The 17,634-nt window shown below is 54.3% G+C and overlaps 2 protein-coding genes across 4 annotated transcripts; one reads left to right on the forward strand and one right to left on the reverse strand.

Moving 5' to 3' along the window:
- The first annotated feature begins 220 nt into the window (after nucleotides 1-220).
- MZT2B (mitotic spindle organizing protein 2B) lies at nucleotides 221-5,907 on the forward strand. Of its 3 annotated transcripts, none has more exons than XM_015251916.3 (4): nucleotides 221-471; nucleotides 557-705; nucleotides 1,507-1,686; nucleotides 5,657-5,907. In XM_015251916.3, the coding sequence occupies exons 1-4, from the start codon at nucleotides 308-310 to the stop codon at nucleotides 5,812-5,814; spliced, it is 651 nt and encodes a 216-aa protein (XP_015107402.2). In that variant the 5' UTR covers nucleotides 221-307; the 3' UTR covers nucleotides 5,815-5,907. The 3 variants fall into 3 exon arrangements, with proteins under 3 accessions (XP_015107402.2, XP_072809737.1, XP_031526133.1); XM_072953636.1 differs by lacking the exon at nucleotides 5,657-5,907 and adding an exon at nucleotides 3,015-3,190; XM_031670273.2 differs by lacking the exon at nucleotides 1,507-1,686.
- A 728-nt stretch (nucleotides 5,908-6,635) lies between these two features.
- Nucleotides 6,636-17,441, reverse strand: LOC102535993 (tubulin alpha-3 chain). Its single transcript, XM_072952887.1, has 5 exons — nucleotides 17,355-17,441; nucleotides 10,045-10,267; nucleotides 9,561-9,709; nucleotides 8,593-9,273; nucleotides 6,636-7,014 (listed from the first exon to the last, which is right to left on the reverse strand). Exons 1-5 carry the CDS (start codon nucleotides 17,355-17,357, stop codon nucleotides 6,718-6,720), a joined length of 1,353 nt encoding a protein of 450 aa, XP_072808988.1. The 5' UTR covers nucleotides 17,358-17,441; the 3' UTR covers nucleotides 6,636-6,717.
- Between the last annotated feature and the right edge of the window lie 193 nt (nucleotides 17,442-17,634).

Here is a 17,634-nt window from a genome sequence, read left to right on the forward strand (position 1 = left end):
TTACGGCCGCGAGGCGCGCCCCCTACCGGGAGCCGGCGCGGAACCGTCACAGGCTGGGCCAGACCGGTACTTATTAAGCGTCAGTATATGCCAGGAGCTGCGCTGGGGGCGCCACCTCAGAGGGCACGCAGGGGCGCCCTGTCGCCGAGGAGCAGGTCTCCACCACTGCCCGGGCCCGGTTCTGAGCGCCGAATGGCGGGGCCGCTGCGGGGAGGCAAGCACGCGGCGGGCCGGTAGAGGGCGCGGCGAGGCGGGGACCGGACCGGGCGCGGGGACCGGGCGGCGTGCACTCTCCGCAGCCGCTCAGATGGCGGCGCCGGGCGCGGGGCCGGGGCCGGGGGCGCCCCCGGGGCTGGAGGCGGTTCTGCAGAAGCTGGCGCTGCGGCGGAAGAAGGTGCTGAGTGCCGAGGAGATGGAGTTGTTCGAGCTGGCGCAGGCGGCGGGCGGTGCCATGGACCCCGACGTGTTCAAGTGAGCGCGCCAGGCGGAGCCGAGGCCCCGGGGGGCGGCCGGCCCAGGCGAGGGGGGCTCACCGGGCTGCGTCTGTTCTCGCCAGGATCCTGGTGGACCTGCTCAAGCTGAACGTGGCGCCCCTCGCCGTCTTCCAGATGCTCAAGTCCATGTGCGCCGGGCAGAGGCTGACGAGTGAGCCCCAGGACCCCGCGGCCGTGCCCCTGTCCGCGTCCAGCATGCCTGAGACCCGAGGTCAGAGATAGGCCCGGGCGGCTGGGAGGGATGGAGACGGGAGGTGGGCAGCGCCCTGCACAGCGCGGGCTTGACCCTGAGTGTCCAGGCCTTTTCTGTTGGTCTTCTGACAGGTCCCGCTGGGCCCATCCAAGGGCTGGCCCCTTGTACCTCAGTTCTGACATCGCTATGATCCCTGAGGGTGCACGTCCAGATCAGGGTGCAGGGTGGGTGCCCCAGGGTGGCCCAAGCAGTCTAGGCCTTGACTGGGACTTTGGCGACCCCAGCCCCTTTGCACCTCCACACTAATGTCTTCATCTCGCAAACGTGGGAACAAGGCAGCTTTGGTTTCTGTCCTTGCGGCATGTACAGCCTCTGCCGAAGTCCTCAGGGAACAGGGTAGCAGAGACCTTCCTTCTGCCCCCTCGTCCATACCCCTCCGCGGCCCAGGTCCTGCCCAGGAGTCTGCAGGATGGGCTCAGCCTGGACGCCTCTGGCTGGCAGGGGGCAGAGGCCTGAGGGGCCTTTTCAGTCTGGGGGTCATGGCTAGGGATGCGCAGGTGCTGCTGACCAGCGTGTCGTGATGGAGCACTTATCCTCCCCATGTGTCGCTTCTGCTCCCAGTTTCAGAAACCGTCTGAAATGCAGCAGAACCTCCAGGCCGGCCCCTTGGCCAGAAGCGTTCTGAGAAGGCCTTGACGCTGGGGCGGAGGGCAGCCTGGCCCTGTGGGTGGGAGTCCTGAAAGGCCGTGGGCCCTGGAGCACAGGCCTCCTCACTGATGGACACTGTCTCCTCTCTTTGTGTCTCTCTCTGAATTCTAGAGGCCTCCTTTCTCTCTGCCAAGAACTGTACCCCCCCTGCAAGGCCCTCCTTTTCCTCGGCCCCACAGCCTGCGGCCTCTCCGGTCCTGCTCCGCGGCCCAGCTGCCACGCACTCACCTCTCTCTCCGGGGCCCCCCGGTTCCCTCCGGTTCTCTTGCTGCCTGTTCTCTCCTTTTGCAGGTTGCGTTTATTAGTTTATCTCTGGGGGTTGGTGATCTCTCCAGTTTCCATGGAAACTGCTATGGCCTCAGAGAACCAGAGCAGCTTGGAGCTGCGGGGGCAGGACCTGGGGGGCCACCCTGCTGTGCAGCTTGGAGACCGAGGGCATGATTTCACAGCTCAGCTTATTAGAGACAGCTGCCATGCTCCCAGGAGGGCTGACCGCCCCTCTCCCCAGAGGCTAATGCTGCTGCTGAGACTTGGGCTCTGCAGAGGTGCCCCGCCACCCTGGCTGGGGAGGATGATGACACGAGAGGAGCGGGGAAGAGGCAGCGTAGTGTGCTGAGGGGGGAGAGACTCTTTGGCCTCTTAGATGCTGTCACCCTCCCTAGACTGGCAGCCTGGAGGGTCAGACCGTGGGTCCCCTCTCCTACCTGCTTCCTGAGCAGGGGTGCCTTCTAGGCACTGCCAGGTACAGTGAAACTGGGGCCCCAGAGCCAGGAGCATGTGAAGGTGTGAGAGCCCAGGAGTGCTCCAGCTGCCCCCTCCCAGGTGTCACCCACCTTACCATTCCAGGTTTGCTTGGAGCTTGGGCCAGGGGATGAAGGAGCCAAGGGGCAGGTGGTCCAGGCCGCCAGCAGGAGCTGGGCCTGAGCTGCAGCCTGGGGAGAGGGAGAGAGGAGGGTGTGGGCAACACGTGTGTTGGGGTGCCAGGCTGGGAGGTGGGGAGGAAGCCCAGGCCAGGGTCAAGAGAGGTGTGGAGTGCTGGGCCCCACGGGCTCGTTCTTGAGCACTCAGGCCTTGGGTCCTGGATGGAGAGGCCCAGTGGGGGCAGAGGACAGATGAGGGTGCAGAGGCCGAGAGGCAGAGGCCACCAATGAGGCCGAGATCCCCGAGGCTGCATGTCACAGCACCTGTCCACCCAGAGCTCTGGTCACCTGCTAATGGCAGGACCCGGGGTGGAGAACGTATGGAGCGCTGTCAGAGAGCAATGGGGGATGTTGGTGGCCTAGGATGATGGTGGACATTTAGGAATGTTGGGGCCATTGGCCTTCAGGTCTCTACAAAAGTGGGGTAGGGTCGCTCCACACCAAGGGCCAGAGCCGCATTCAGGGGCTTGGGTCTCTGGATCCCTGTCCCTGGCCTCCATGTGGCCTGTGGGGGCTGTCAAGCTCACTCATTTCTTTTTAATTTTTTTTTTATCAAGTTCACTCATTTCTGCCCTTTCCTGGCAGAGAAGGGGGGCACAGAGGACCCCTAGAGCACAGAGGAGTAATGCTTGTCTTGGGGTGGGTATAGAGTCACTAAGGAAAGATAGGTTCAACTGAGTGTTCTCTCTTAACATTTAGGGAAACCATGTGTTTTAAAAAGAGGTGCCCCAGAAAGTGGAAGGTGGAGTTTGGTGGGCGGAGCCCGAGGACAGTTGCACCAGAAGGAACTGGAACACCTCTTGAATGATTTTTATTCTGATTACGTGCTAAAGTGATATATTGGGTGTTTGAGGTTAATTAAAATATTTAAGTTAGTTTTCTGTTTCCTTTGCTTATTAACATGGCTCCTAGGAAGTCGAAGGCCTCACAGCCCATCTCTAGGTGCAGCACCACTGCAGGGCACTCAGGACAGGCTGCTCCCCACTTCCGCGTCGCTGGGCGTGTGCCTGGCGGGGTCGCAGGGCACATCCACATGGGGATCACCTCCCCAGAAGTGAGAGCTGAGCTAAGGGTTAATGTGCACGTGTGCAGTCTGCCTTGTGCGTCAGTCTTTGTTGTCTTCTGTACATGTTCTGGAGACACTGATTAAGCCCCTGCTATGTGCTTTCCAAAGCCTGGCCTGTCTACCTGCCCTGGCACCAGACCCTGCCAGTCAGCCTTCCAGACTGCGGTGCCCAGAGGGGGCTCATTCCTCACTGACACGCCCCCCTGGCCCTCCCACACAACATGCCTCGTGTCCAAGTCACTGGGCAGCCTGCTGGCCTGTGACTGCACCAGAGGGAGCACCCACCACAGGAGAAAGGTGCCCTGGTGGGAGAAAGGGTTTTATCATGCTCATTCTGCCCAGCCCTACAGCGGAGTGAGCAGGGGCCCTGAGGCCACTCCAAATGTAAATGGCAGAGTAGACCCCCCCGAGTCATGGATGGCTGGTGTTTGGGGATTCGGCTTCACTGGGGTCGTAGAACACAGTGCCCACGGCTGGTTTCAGGGGTAGGAGGGTAAACCGGACTGTCTTTAACGTTCAGTGACCCTTGTCTGTCTTTGACCCTTAAGAGGGCCCCTCCGGAGTCAGGCCTGGGAGCATGCCACCCACACCCCCACCCCGGCCTGCAGTCACCTTTGGCCCAGCCTCTCCAGTCCAGTCCATGTGACCCCAGTAACCCCACACAGGTGACACGAGGAGCCTGAGTGGGTCTCCCCAGCAGCCCCAGAAGCACACAATTCCTGAAGGGTTCCAGGAATCAGCTGGACAAATGGTCTACTCCCATGGTTAGGTGGTTTTCTTGGCACCCTCTATGACTCAGAGTCCGTTGGTTTCTTACTTCCAGGGTTTATTACCCTTGTCAGATTTAAAGATGAACATTATTCTCGTCTTTGAGTGACCAGAGGTGTCCTGGTCGTTACAGCGAGGGGAGGGGAGCTGACAGGTGTGCGGGCTGAGGCACAGCTGGCTGCAGAGTGAGGCCAGGGCTGGGACCCGCCCTGCCAGTATGTGGGGTCTTGGCCTGAGCTGTGCTTTGGGGCACCCGGGCACCCAGGGTTGGGCGCTGGGCTACCACAGACCTGATTGTCCCAGCCCGCCTGAGGAGGGAACTCCTGTGTTGGGATTCACTGTGGGGCAGTGGGGCCGGGGCACTCACAGGACCAGGCAGTGGGGACCAGAATACTGGCAGTTGTACCAGGGGCCATGTGGGGTGGCAGTCCACTCTGTTTTGGGAGTCACTGAAGGGCAGAGCTGGCCTGGCTTCTCCCCACCTGCTCCTGTCTGCGCCCCCTTGGCTCTGGGTAACCCATTACCACATCGTTACTGCATCTGCATAGAACCCAGTACACACGGGCTCTCCAGGGGAAGCCCAGGGAGGCAAGGCAGGGCTCCCCAGTCCACCACAGCACAGGCCCCCTGCTTGCCGAGGAAGAGCCTGCAGAGTCTCCTAAGGGCCATCCTGGCCCTGCAGGAGTCGGGGGGGTGGATTCTGTGAGGAACCTGCATCTCTGTTGCAGAGCTCTCCCTTGGCCCACAAGGTGATGGACAGTGAAACAGATGACTTAACAGGCCCCTAGGAAGCCCCATCACGTCTTCTCTCCAAGAACTCGTGGTTCCGTTGTAGCTCTTGACTAAGAACTGGGCGGTGGGGGGTCCGGCAGGGGGCACACAGCCTGGTCAGCCATGGGAACGGAGGAGGACAGCCCAGGCTGAGGCAGGCCCGGCGTGGATGGACCATGACCCAGGCACATTTGTCCCCTGGGGTTCCTGTCCATCTCACTGCGATGCGTCAACACCCTGAGCCCAGGAAGCCACTGCTTTACAGTGAGCTCCCGCCCTGGTGTGGCTGTGCATCTAGCTGCCTTCACAACGCAGGGAGACCAGAAGTGGCAAATTGGCAGTGGAGGCTGTGTTCTGTACCTGAGGTGACACGCCCTGGGCAGGGCATGTCCCAGCAGCTGAGCCTCAGCAGGCGCCCAGGCATCCGGCCCCTGGACAAGAGGCCCTCTTGCTGAGCATCTGCAGAAAACTGAGGGAAGAGGGAGGAAAATAGGAGCTCCCAAACTCCAAATCCAGGAGCCTTCCTGATGTGCTTTGTGTCATTAGTGTGACAGGTCAGATGGGGACAGGATGGCCAGGAGGAGGAGGTGTCGGGGGACAGCCTTGGCGGGGTCGGCACGCTGAGCTTCCCTACGCTGCTCCCGGCCCAGGCCACCTGGAGCCTCCGACACAGACACTGGAGGCTGCAACAGTGTCCTCTGCCCCGGTAGCTGATGACGGTGCTCTGTCTGCTCAGGGAGGAGCAAGGGCAGCGGAGCACTCGGCGGAGGCCCCACGCGGGCAGAACGTAGTGCCCGGGAAGGATCCAGCCAGAGGATGCCCCGCCAGCCCAGCGCCACCAGGTTGCCCAAGGCAGGCGGGCCGGGGAAGAGCCCGACACGGAGCAGCACCTGAGCTCAGGGGGATGTCTCACGCCCCCACCGTGGGCCTGCTGGCCTCTTGCATGGACTTACCTGTTGTTTCCTCCAGTTGGTAATAAACTGAAAAACTGAGGGACTGTTTGAGACGTTTTCTGTCACCTTCTGAATATATTAAGGCACAAAGATTTAGACTTAGTTCTGTATGCTGGTCCAAGTCACGCTTCAAACCAACCAAGTGACTTTGACCAATGACCCCAACTTCCTGGACCGCATTCTGGGGCCAGAGAGAAAACGTCTGTATTACCAAGTCCTTACAGACGTCAGAACGTCTTGCTTCAAGGAAAGGTTGGGTGTTTGCAAAGGAGCCGCCCCCAGGGCGCTCAGGTGCTGCAGGGCTGGGCACCCAGAGGGGCCCCACCTAGAGCTTCAGCCCATCATACAGCCGGCATGCCACGCAGAGTCCAGTAAAACCCCTTCCCCAAAACGGCCTGACCCTGCAAATCTGACCCAGTTTACAGGTTATGTGGACCCCCTTCCATGGGCCTCAAACTTTCAAACACCAGCTCTAAGCTTTTATGCTTTAGTCCACATGTTCCATCAATAGAGAAGCCTGCAAAATGGCAAATTCAATACAAAAACCTAACAGTTTTCCTACAATTTAGTAAATCTTTATGCTTTTAAACTTTGGATTAGAAATATTGACTCTTTGCCCCCAGGTCACGTCACGGAAGCAGTGGCTCCTCACAGACAGATGGGCCACCTACTCCAGCAGCACAGCTGGACAGATGTCCACGCGGCTGTGGTCCTCCCGCTCCTGCGGGCGGGTGAGAGTCCCAGCTGAGCACAACAGACAGGTTTAATTCACAAACTTTAATAGGTAAATATATCCTGTAACGTTACAGTCACGGGGTACAGGGCCGCCAGCCATGCCTCACGGTCAGTACTCCTCTCCTTCCTCGGCCTCGGCCTCCACGGAGTCCACGCCGACTTCTTCGTAATCCTTCTCCAGAGCGGCCAGATCCTCCCGGGCCTCCGAGAACTCGCCCTCCTCCATGCCTTCCCCCACGTACCAGTGCACGAAGGCGCGCTTCGCGTACATGAGGTCGAACTTGTGGTCCAGGCGGGCCCAGGCCTCGGCGATGGCAGTGGTGTTGCTCAGCATGCACACGGCCCGCTGCACCTTGGCCAGGTCTCCGCCCGGGACCACCGTGGGGGGCTGGTAGTTGATGCCCACCTGCCAGAGAACGGGAAGAAAGCACCGCGTGAGGCTTTGTCAAAGCCAGAAATGGCGGCTGCGTTCATGGGAACAGACGGCACGAAGGTGCCCGCTGGCGACCTGGGGGAAGGCTGGGTTCGTCCTGCGCTCTCTAAGCCCTGCGCCATGCCAGGCACAGGGCCAGGAAAGCAGGGAAAGAGAAGCCCCAGAGCCTGCCACCTGACTCAGTCCCAAGCTGCCCGAGGCCCTGTGTCCCAGCACCTGTGACATGGGATAGATGCCCAGGTGACAGAGCTGTCTTCATTCTGAGAAGGGACACTTCTTGGGGTTCTTCATTTGTCATTTCCTCCAGAGGCGTCAACAAGATGGGGATTAAGTTCTGTGGCTGAATCCGTTCCCACCAAGCAGTCAGCACAACTGGTGGATCACCAGGGAGGGTCGGAGCCCTGCTTTCCCACCAAACAGTGTGTGCACAGCAGTGACAGGCACACATCAGAAGTCCTAGGACACTGCCACCACTGCCACAGGACGTGGCCTCCATGAGTGCTACATAGGAGAGAGGGAAATTCTGGTGCTGGGAGCAGGGGAAGATAGTCCAAACTTCAGACCAGGGATGATGTGACCAGAGGTTTTGGCAGGAGATACAGGGTCAGCAAACGGTCTGTAAAGGTACACGTTCTAGGCTGGTGGGCCGTGGGGTCTCTGTCCCAGCTACTCAACTGTGACTATCGCACAAGAAGAGCCACAACAACATGCCAGTGAACGGGTGTGGCTGTGATCCCATGAAACTTCATTTACTGACTCAGGTGATTGGCCCGCCAGCTGTGCTGACCCCTGGACCGGAGGAAGAGAAACCAGACACCAAATCTTGGTTAAGAACCCACTGCAGCAGGCCCACCAGCAGCAGCGAGGCTCTGAGCCAGGGGAGCGTGCAGAGCAAGGCTCGAGGAAGGATAGCTCCATCCTCAGAGGGAAGACAGGGTCTGGGAATCAAGGGTGGGAGGAAGGTTTCCATCTGGTATCTGGGTGGCGGAGCAAGCTGGGTCCAAGGCAACCCGGGCACCTGTCTGCTCTGCAAGGCGGCCATTTCTCCACAGAAGGATTCATGACAGCTCTTTCAATCAAACGCTCCGTAGGACATTTAAACTGGGTGTGATTTCTACACACCAGTGGAACCAAGTGGGATTCAGAGTTAGCAGTCAGTTTACAGTTAACACCCCAGGTTCAAATAGCCACGTGAATGATCAAGACACCCGCGAAATTGCTACATTTCTATTATAAGAAAAATTCTTACTGTAAGAAAAAAACACAGAAAAAATCTCTCATTTCTAAGTCCAACCTACATTTCCTACACTAATTCAACCACCCAAGAAACGCCTCCAGGTAATTTGTTTAAAAATACGCTCATCACGGATACATCGTGTGATGACTCAGGAAGGAAATTCAAGAGACACCAGGGAGTGACTTGTCCCTGGCTCACTCATCTACAACCCAGCATGGCTGCCCTGGCACAGGGGACCCTCCGCAGAGGGGCAGCGTCCCATCCCAGGGTCTGCCGCGCACGGAAGGTGAACCCTCGCCACCTCCCGGTCCTACCTTGAATCCAGTCGGGCACCAGTCCACAAACTGGATGGTGCGCTTGGTCTTGATGGTGGCGATGGCCGCGTTGACGTCCTTGGGGACCACGTCCCCCCGGTACAGCATGCAGCAGGCCATGTACTTGCCGTGGCGGGGGTCACACTTGACCATCTGGTTGGCCGGCTCGAAGCAGGCGTTGGTGATCTCGGCCACAGACAGCTGCTCGTGGTAGGCCTTCTCGGCCGAGATGACCGGGGCGTACGTGGCCAGGGGGAAGTGGATGCGGGGGTAGGGCACCAGGTTGGTCTGGAACTCCGTCAGGTCCACGTTGAGGGCCCCGTCGAAGCGCAGGGAGGCCGTGATGGACGACACGATCTGCCCGATCAGGCGGTTGAGGTTGGTGTAGGTGGGCCGCTCGATGTCCAGGTTGCGCCGGCAGATGTCGTAGATGGCCTCGTTGTCCACCATGAAGGCGCAGTCCGAGTGCTCCAGCGTGGTGTGTGTGGTCAGGATGGAGTTGTAGGGCTCCACCACGGCCGTGGAGACCTGGGGGGCCGGGTAGATGGCGAACTCCAGCTTGGACTTCTTGCCGTAGTCCACGGAGAGCCGCTCCATGAGCAGAGAGGCAAACCCCGAGCCGGTGCCGCCCCCAAAGCTGTGGAAGATGAGGAAGCCCTGCAGCCCCGTGCACAGGTCCGCCTGAGGGGAGCAGAGCAGGGACGTGAGCCGCCGCCCACATAGCCGCACAGCCGCCCGCCCCCCGCCAGCCGCGTCCTGCGCCCTTTTCCTCCACAGGTCTGCACGGACGGGTCCGACCCGTCCACGGTGAACACGCGGTACACCGAGGGGCCGGAGACCCGTGGAGGCCCTGCAGCCACGCTGGAAGGCAAGACCCTGGACTCACGGATCTGCGGGGCTCTGCCCAAGTGACATCCCCGGGGGACGTCCTAGGGCTACCTGAGAAGCCTTCCCAGGGCTGCTCTCACCAGTTTGCGGATCCGGTCCAGGACCAGGTCGACGATCTCCTTGCCGATGGTGTAGTGGCCTCGGGCGTAATTATTGGCCGCATCTTCCTTCCCGGTGATCAGCTGCTCTGGGTGGAACAGCTGCCTGTAGGTCCCCGTGCGCACTTCATCTGCAGAGAGAACACATGTGCGCGTCTCAGGACACCTGCTAGGTCACAGGGATGGCGGGTGCAGGGTCCCTGCTATGACATAACCTCCTGCTCGGGGCTGCGGCAGCCCATTTTACTGCTGGCAGAGCAGCTGCTTTCTGTACCAGGTCTTCCTTAATTCAGAGCCTGAGCCCCACTTTTCGAGCCCTAACCTTTCAGCCTCTCACCGAACACGGCCCTGGGCACATACCTATATGTGCGTCCTCTCTGCAGAGGGATTCACAGGAGCACACGGGCTCTTGGGAGGCTCTCCCACCCGCACAGGAGAGCTGCTGCCCCCAGCGCCCAGTGCCTACCGACCACAGTGGGCTCCAGATCCACAAACACTGCCCTGGGCACATGCTTGCCAGCCCCGGTCTCGCTGAAGAACGTGTTGAAGGAGTCGTCCCCGCCGCCAATGGTCTTGTCACTTGGCATCTGGCCGTCGGGCTGAATGCCATGTTCAAGGCAGTACAGCTCCCAGCAGGCATTGCCGATCTGCACGCCCGCCTGCCCCACATGGATAGAGATGCACTCGCGCTGGGAAGCAGAACATGCGCGTGAGGCTCCCTGACAGTCGTCAGCATGGGGCCTACAGATGAGACCTGACACCAGAATCTAACACTTGTCAAGCCGTGTGGTTTCTTTTAGCGCTTCTCAGACATCACAGCCTGTGAGCACCATGATCATTCAATGTCGAAACACCTGCCCATCTGGTGTGGATGGAGGCACACTTGAACTAGGAGTCGGAATACAGTCACTAGAGACATCTTCCAAACAACCAATAGAAAATGTTAAACTTTTATACAAAATTAGCAATTATGCCATTTTGTTTCCACCCAAGGTTGGATTTACCACCTTGATGTAAGCAATGGCTCAGACAATCAGACAAAATATGTGAAACAATAGTTTTCAGTCACTGAACAGCAGGCAGCACGAGCCCGTGATGGGTTCTCAGAGCAGGAAGCAGAGCAAGGCCTACAGGTGCCCCAGGGACTGCTGGGGCTTCCAGGCAGCCGTCAAGGGAGGAGAAATCTACACTAAGGCCACGGACCTCTCTGAGTTGAGCAAATCTAGTGTGCAGAGAGGCCAAGGCAGCCGGAAAGCCTGGTGCTGGTACCGAGAGACAGCTGTGCGAGCTCTGTGGGGTCATCAGGGAAGCCCACCCCAGTCCATGCCGGGCTGCGCAGCATGCATGGTGGGATCCTGAGCTCACATCTGCCGAGGCAGAAAGGCGTCCCAACTCACAACACACCGGGTGGAGTTCTCAGTGGGGCCCAGCGAGGCCAACCCTGTACAGGCTGTTCTGAACCCACCCAAGAAAGCTCAAAGGCAAGCCTCAAAGGATCAAACTGTTCCCAGGGCTAGTAATAGCATCCCAGAAAACCCCTAGCAAGAGTTGAAAGAACATCCCCAAATCTAACACCCAACCATGTATAATTCATAATGGCTGGCATCCAATGTAAACTCCCCAAGTACCCCAGAAAAGTTAAAAACAAAAATAAACACAGAAAATATGACCATAAGAGGAAAAGCAATTGATAAAAACAGACCCAGAAATGACCTCTGAGAGAATTAGTAGACAAGGACATTAAAATAACTATTATATGTCCATATGCTGAGGAAGGTGTAGGAAAAAATAAGCATTATGAGACTTGTTTGACATTTAAAAGACTTACATCAAATTTCTAATGATAAAAAAGACAATGTCTGCAATGAAATACACTGGATGGGATGAACAGCAGAGTATATAGGAAGAAGAAGAGGTCTGAAAATGATGAAAAAGTTCTGGACACAGTGGTGACAGTTATACAACATTTGAACGTACTTAATGCTACTGAATTATATGCTTATAAATGGTTAAAATGGCAAACTTTGTGTCATATATTTCAGCGCACACACAAAGGTGATACTCAGCACATAAGGGAGCTGTGTTGCAACAACATGGGTGAATCTCAAAATAATTACAGTGAGTGAAAGATTTCAAGTAACAACGAAAAATTAACTCAATGATCCCATTTATATAAAATTCTAGAAAGTACAAAAAAGTCAATGATACTTCAATAAAACTGTAAAATAAAGGCAAAATGAAGACCTTCTCAGGCATTCAAAAGCTGAGAGAATTCATCGCTAGCTGAGACCAGTCATCTCCACAACAGGAAACGCTGCAGGATCCCTGCAGCAGGACGGAGACCAGCACCAGATGGAAAACCGGAACCACACAAAGGAATGAACAGCAACAAACCACCACCACGTGTGCGCAAACGTGAAAGTCTTCATACCGTATCTTTAAAATAGAGTTGAATGTTAAAGCACAAATAGAGATTTACTGCGGGGTCTAGGCCTCATATGGAAGTAAAATGTGACAAACAACAGCACAAAGGTCAAGACGGGATGGAAGTGTGCCTCCGTGAAGAGGTGAGTCACAGCTGAGGGGGACAGGGCAGACGGAAGATGTCTGCTATAGTCCCCAAGCCATCACACAAAGGTAAATAAAGTGGTGTAGCCAAGAACCTAATATGGGAGACAACACGGAATCATAAAGGTAACCCAAAGACAGCAGGAAAAAAGGGGAAAGGGAACAGACAGATGGGATAAATAGGAACAAATGGCAACGTGGCAGATTTAAACCCAACCACAGCAATATTCACATTAAATGTCGTTACAAATCAACTGTAAACACCTAATTAAAAGGCTGACTGTCAGAAAAAAAGAGCATGCCCACCCGCTCCCCACGCACCTCGTGCTTCTGCGGGAGCAACCTGGCAGTTGCACCAATGGGAGCCCGGGGTCTCGGCTTTGGTCACTCTGCTGGCCGGGGGCAGTCCTGGCCACACCTGGCCTCAGCACGTCGCCCGCATCGAGCCAGAGACCACAGGCCAGGATCATCAGTGTTGCTTTCAAAGCAAAGCATTTTGCCAGGAAAAGAGGGCCATTTCAGAATGATGAAGGGGCCAATTCCTCAGGCATAATAATCTTTGATGATTATGTGTCATTAGTCATAGCTTCTAGACACAGAGCTTCAAAATATGTTTAAAAAAACACAGAACTGAAAGAAGAAATAGACAATCCACAATCAAAGACTTCAACACGCTTGACAGTTGCCTGAACAGCTAGACAGAAGCCAGTAAGGGTCCAGAAGACACAAACAGCACGACCAGCCACATCAACCACTGGCATCAGACACCCCACCCTCACTGAACACACCTCCTGGGCGCAGGGAGCATCTGCCAAAATGGACCATACTCCCCACCTACCACATGACAGGTCTCAGGCCACTTCAAACAATTCCAATAAAAGCTGGGAGAGTGGACCCCAGAGAGCCCAGAGCAGCCCTGCCGCTGCCACCAGCCCCAGCCACTGTCACCACACCCCAGAGCAGCAAGGCAAAGACCCTCCGCCACCCCCGCCCACAGCACTGCCAACCAGGGTGCAGGCAGACAAAGGTCACTGATGTGAGAAACGGATGTGGTTTCACCAACAGGCAGGACACAAGGAAGATGTCCCTGTGTGCCCGACTGCCACAGAGTGGAACAGCCCCGAGGAGCACTTGGCAGCACAGGAGATGGAGAGGCCTGCAGTCTGGTGCTGAAGCAAAAAGGCTGCGGAGGCAGCAAGTGTGACAGGCCCTGCTGAGCCCCAGTGCAGGACAGGGAGTACGTGGCAGACCGTGACCGCTGCGGCACTATCCATGTCGCCAGGGTCTGCCATGCAATGACCAGCAGAATTACCGCAATGGGACAGTGGCGAAGAACGAGGGGTTGGGGGCCCTGCCGCAGGCCACGGTGCCCAGCTCAGCACACGGGGTGACCACAGTATTCAGTGTTCCTGGGCAGGGGAAGGATGGAGGGGCCGATGCCCAGGGTGCAGATAACAAGGCAGACCCATGAGGCAGAACCTGTATTGGGTTATAGACCTCAGTTCCGCAGGGGCCCTCCTCGCCACAAAGACAAGGAAAACTAAGATGACCTAATGTAAGAAGCCACGGCAACGTCAGCACCGCCACAACCTCAATTACAGACAGAGACTCCCTGAAAACCCCAACCCACAAGACGGCAAAGACAGAAGCAGCCTGTCCGCTCCTGAGGCCGAGCAGGGTGGGCTGACCATCTCTACCGTCTCCGGAGTGGTAGTCCAGCAAAAGTAAATCCCAGCAATGAGAAACGAACAACAGATTGATGCTGAAGACCTTCAGGGACTGGATAAACTGGAAGCACCTGAGCTATCTGTGCAGCCTGGGGTTTTATTGTTTTTACCTGAAGACATCTCTTTTCGGTAATGACAAACCTGGGGTTTTTCCAAAAGCCTGGCTTTTCTCAACATACATTTAAAGGTTTTTTAACTGTTTCATATCTGGGACGGTTTAGTTTTTAAGAATCTCATTTTTAATTTGTAATAAAAGTTTACACCTTGATATTTTCAAAAACTCAACAGACAGCAAGCACCTGTTAATAAAGGTCTTAATAAAAAAAGTTCAAATGATGCAAAATGTTTTCTGAATGTTGGAATGACATTAAACATCAGTAACACAAAGATATCTGAACCCCCCCCCAATATTTGGGAACTAATAACAAGGCAAATTAGGAAGTAAAGAATGGAAGGAAAATGAAAGCATGACATAGCAAAATCTGTGGGATGCAGCTGGAACAGCCCTCAGAGGAAAATACATGTGTATCTGTATATAAAGGTCTAAAGTCAGTGACCTGTAAAACCAGACAGGGCTCAGGGTAAGCCGCCCCAGATATGCCAAGGTGACATATTGATTACTCTGAATTAAAGTTACATGAGAAACAGCTGGTACAAGAACACTCTGACCCCCCTTTGCTCCCCTGGAAGCAGGAAACAAAGCTGCAGGGAAGCACCCTCCCTACGTGGGGGGTGGGAGGGGGGCACCATGGTCCCTGAGACTGGGGCTCAAGGCTGAGAAAGCTGCATAAACAAACTGTGTTACTTCTTTAACTTGCTGACCCAAGCAAAAACCTCTTTCTTTTGTCAAATCTACACAAGTAAGTGATTCTTTGTCGAAAAAGGTTTATAAACAGCCTACTCTGGTCACTTCTTAGGTCCTATACCTACACGGCCTCCGTTCGTACAGAAGTAAATTTGTTTTTCTCATGTTAACCTGTCTTCTGTCAATTTGATTATTAGACCAACAAAAAGAACCTAGAAGAGTAGAGAAAAATTTTTCCTCCCCTACAAATTCTTCTAGAAAACAGAAAAGACAGGAACACTTCCTAACTCATCCATGAGGCCAGCATTACCCTGATAGCAAAACCAAAGACAGTCATGAGGAAACTACAGACCAACACAGGCACAGGCACAGGCACAAGAATTTGTTAAAAAATTTCAAAATCAATGACACCTAAGCTTCTACCTTAAGAAACTAGAAAAAAAGCAAATATCCAAATTATACAGGAAAAAAGGAAATAATGAAGAACAGAAATAAACTAAACAGAAAAACAAAAATCAGTGAAGCCAAAACTAGTTCTTTAAGCTGAACAATCAAATTGATAAGCCCCTGGCCAAACTAGTCCAGAAAAAGAGACACAAATGACCAACAGCAGGAATGAAAAGAGAGGGTATCACGGCCGACACTAAGGTATTGAAAGGATAAAGGAATATTATGAACAACTATGCCAGTAAATTCAACAACACAGATGAAACGGACAGATTCCTGACACACACTGCTGACGCTCACTCAAGAAAAGTTAACCAGAATGAAGACAAAACAGGCCATCAAAATGGCCACATCATGAGACACATAATTTTAAGCATGGGTATTATTTCCCCATCATAAAATTACCATCACATTACAGTTCAGAAAGCTCAAACTGCTTCAAATTGTTTCTAATTTCCTAACCCAGATTTGTGATTCTCCTAGTGATGGTCTAGAAGCCCAGAAATTCAGCTTCTGGTTGTGTTTCTAGTAAATGACAGACAAGGGCCAAGTCATAGCTGATTCTCTAATTCTTATTCCAGCCAAACTTTAGTACTGAGCCAGAAAAAATTACCCTGCAAGGCAGGGACAAATTCTGCAGAAGGTGCTTAGCTTTGTGATGAGGCTCTAGGATGCACAAACCAGGATTTAAACAAAATTTCTGCTGCTGGGATTCCCATTAACTTCATCTTGAGACACAAACCCTTCCAACAAAGGGAAAGCATTTGTAATGGCCAACAGTCTCTCAGAGGCCAGAGTCATTTCTCTTTGGTTATATTCACACCAACTCATCACCCCCTCAACAGGTGTTTCCTAATTATTTGGTTAAACTAAGTATTGTGAATTTCAGCATTCAACTTGAGAAGACCCTGGCACACCAGCAAACAATGGCTGCACAGCTCTTCTGAAAGTATTAATCATGATATTTTTCATACTTAAGACAAAGCCTTTGCTAAAAATAACAGCTCCTACAAATGATGAAATGCACAAGTTTCTCCTAATCTTGAAGTTTTCTTTTATCTGTCAGGTAACAGAAGACACCTTTCCTTTATACTTAGAATAATTCACATTTACAAAAAAACAAAAAACTTTTGAGCAGTTTGATTTCATGCTGTGCAATGACCAGTAAGAGAAGCCTCAAAACCAACTTCTGCAAAGGGAGAATGCAGCAGCTAGTGAGTTATTTCGTCACCTACTTTATTCATAGTCTGGAAGCTACCACGGTGATCAGAAGAGGACACAGGAGCTGAGGGGACATCAATCTCAGTTAACAGGGAACAAGGGAGACATGAACTGGACCATGCAAAGTCCTGACGGGGGTTATTCCAGCCTCTCAACGTAAAGCGGATTCTTGGGCACCACTGGCTTTAGACGTGCATAATGACAGAGGTGTTGGTGGGATTTCATCCATATGTAAACCAGTAACATAATTAATTCAACAATCACCTAGATACCTATGAACTGAGAACGTTAAAATGAATAAATTAAAGCCAGAAGCCTACCCTGCTGTGGGAAAACAGGAATTCTCATATACACGTTGCTGATGGAAAGAAATTTGACATCCCATATACACCCACCCCAGTGAGAAACAGTGCATGCACACTCCTCACTGACACTCTAGGTGTGAGTGGCTGGAGAACATCCACATATTCAGCGACTGAAAGCCGAACTCAGCCACGCCCTGGAATACTCCACAGCAGTAAACAAGGATCAGCTCTTTGCCGCTGATGCAGAGGGACGGGGGCTGTTTGCACAATGAAAAAACAAGGCAAGAGAAAGGGGAGACGTACACATACCTACTCTTGTGTGCTTGGTTTTGCTTAAAAAAACAAAAACAAAAACAAACAACCCTTCTAATGGATGAAGCGAGGTTTTTATGGCATATGCCGTCTTATATCGTTATTATTTCAAGGCCTATTCTTGTAAGTGCCCTCATGAGCTCACAGCAAAGACAAACTGGAGTTTAAGTACAACCCTTGGTGCTACCTTCGGAAGGAAGAATCTGTGGAGTGTGTCCATCGCCTGCCCCGACCCACATGCTCTGGACATGAACTCGCCACCCGGGCCTGACCCCCAGGCCCCTGTGCCATCCCATCCCGTCCCGTCCACTGGGTCCCACCGCCCGTCCAGGCCTGACTCCTGGTCCCCTGTGTCCGTCCCGCCGGGTCCTCTGGGCCCCACCGCCCGTACCATGGTGGTCACCGCTAAGCCGCTCGCTGTGCGCCCAACTCCTCTTTGTCCGACACCACGCGCCCAACTGCCGGCCCGCCGCACTGCACGCCGTGTCCTGATTGGTTCGCAGGCCGAGCAACTGCCATTGGCCCCGACAGCCTCGAGGGCGGGCCCCAGGCCAGGATCCTAATGGCAATTGGCCTGTTCCTTGACCAGCGAATTCTCTTTTGATTGGTCGTCACTTTGGGCGGGAAGTGGCGACAGGAAGGTCTCGTACTGCGGTGGCAGGAAGCCGCGG

The sequence above is a fragment of the Vicugna pacos genome, chromosome 32 (assembly GCF_048564905.1).
Source record: "Vicugna pacos chromosome 32, VicPac4, whole genome shotgun sequence".
NCBI classification, from domain to species: domain Eukaryota; kingdom Metazoa; phylum Chordata; class Mammalia; order Artiodactyla; family Camelidae; genus Vicugna; species Vicugna pacos.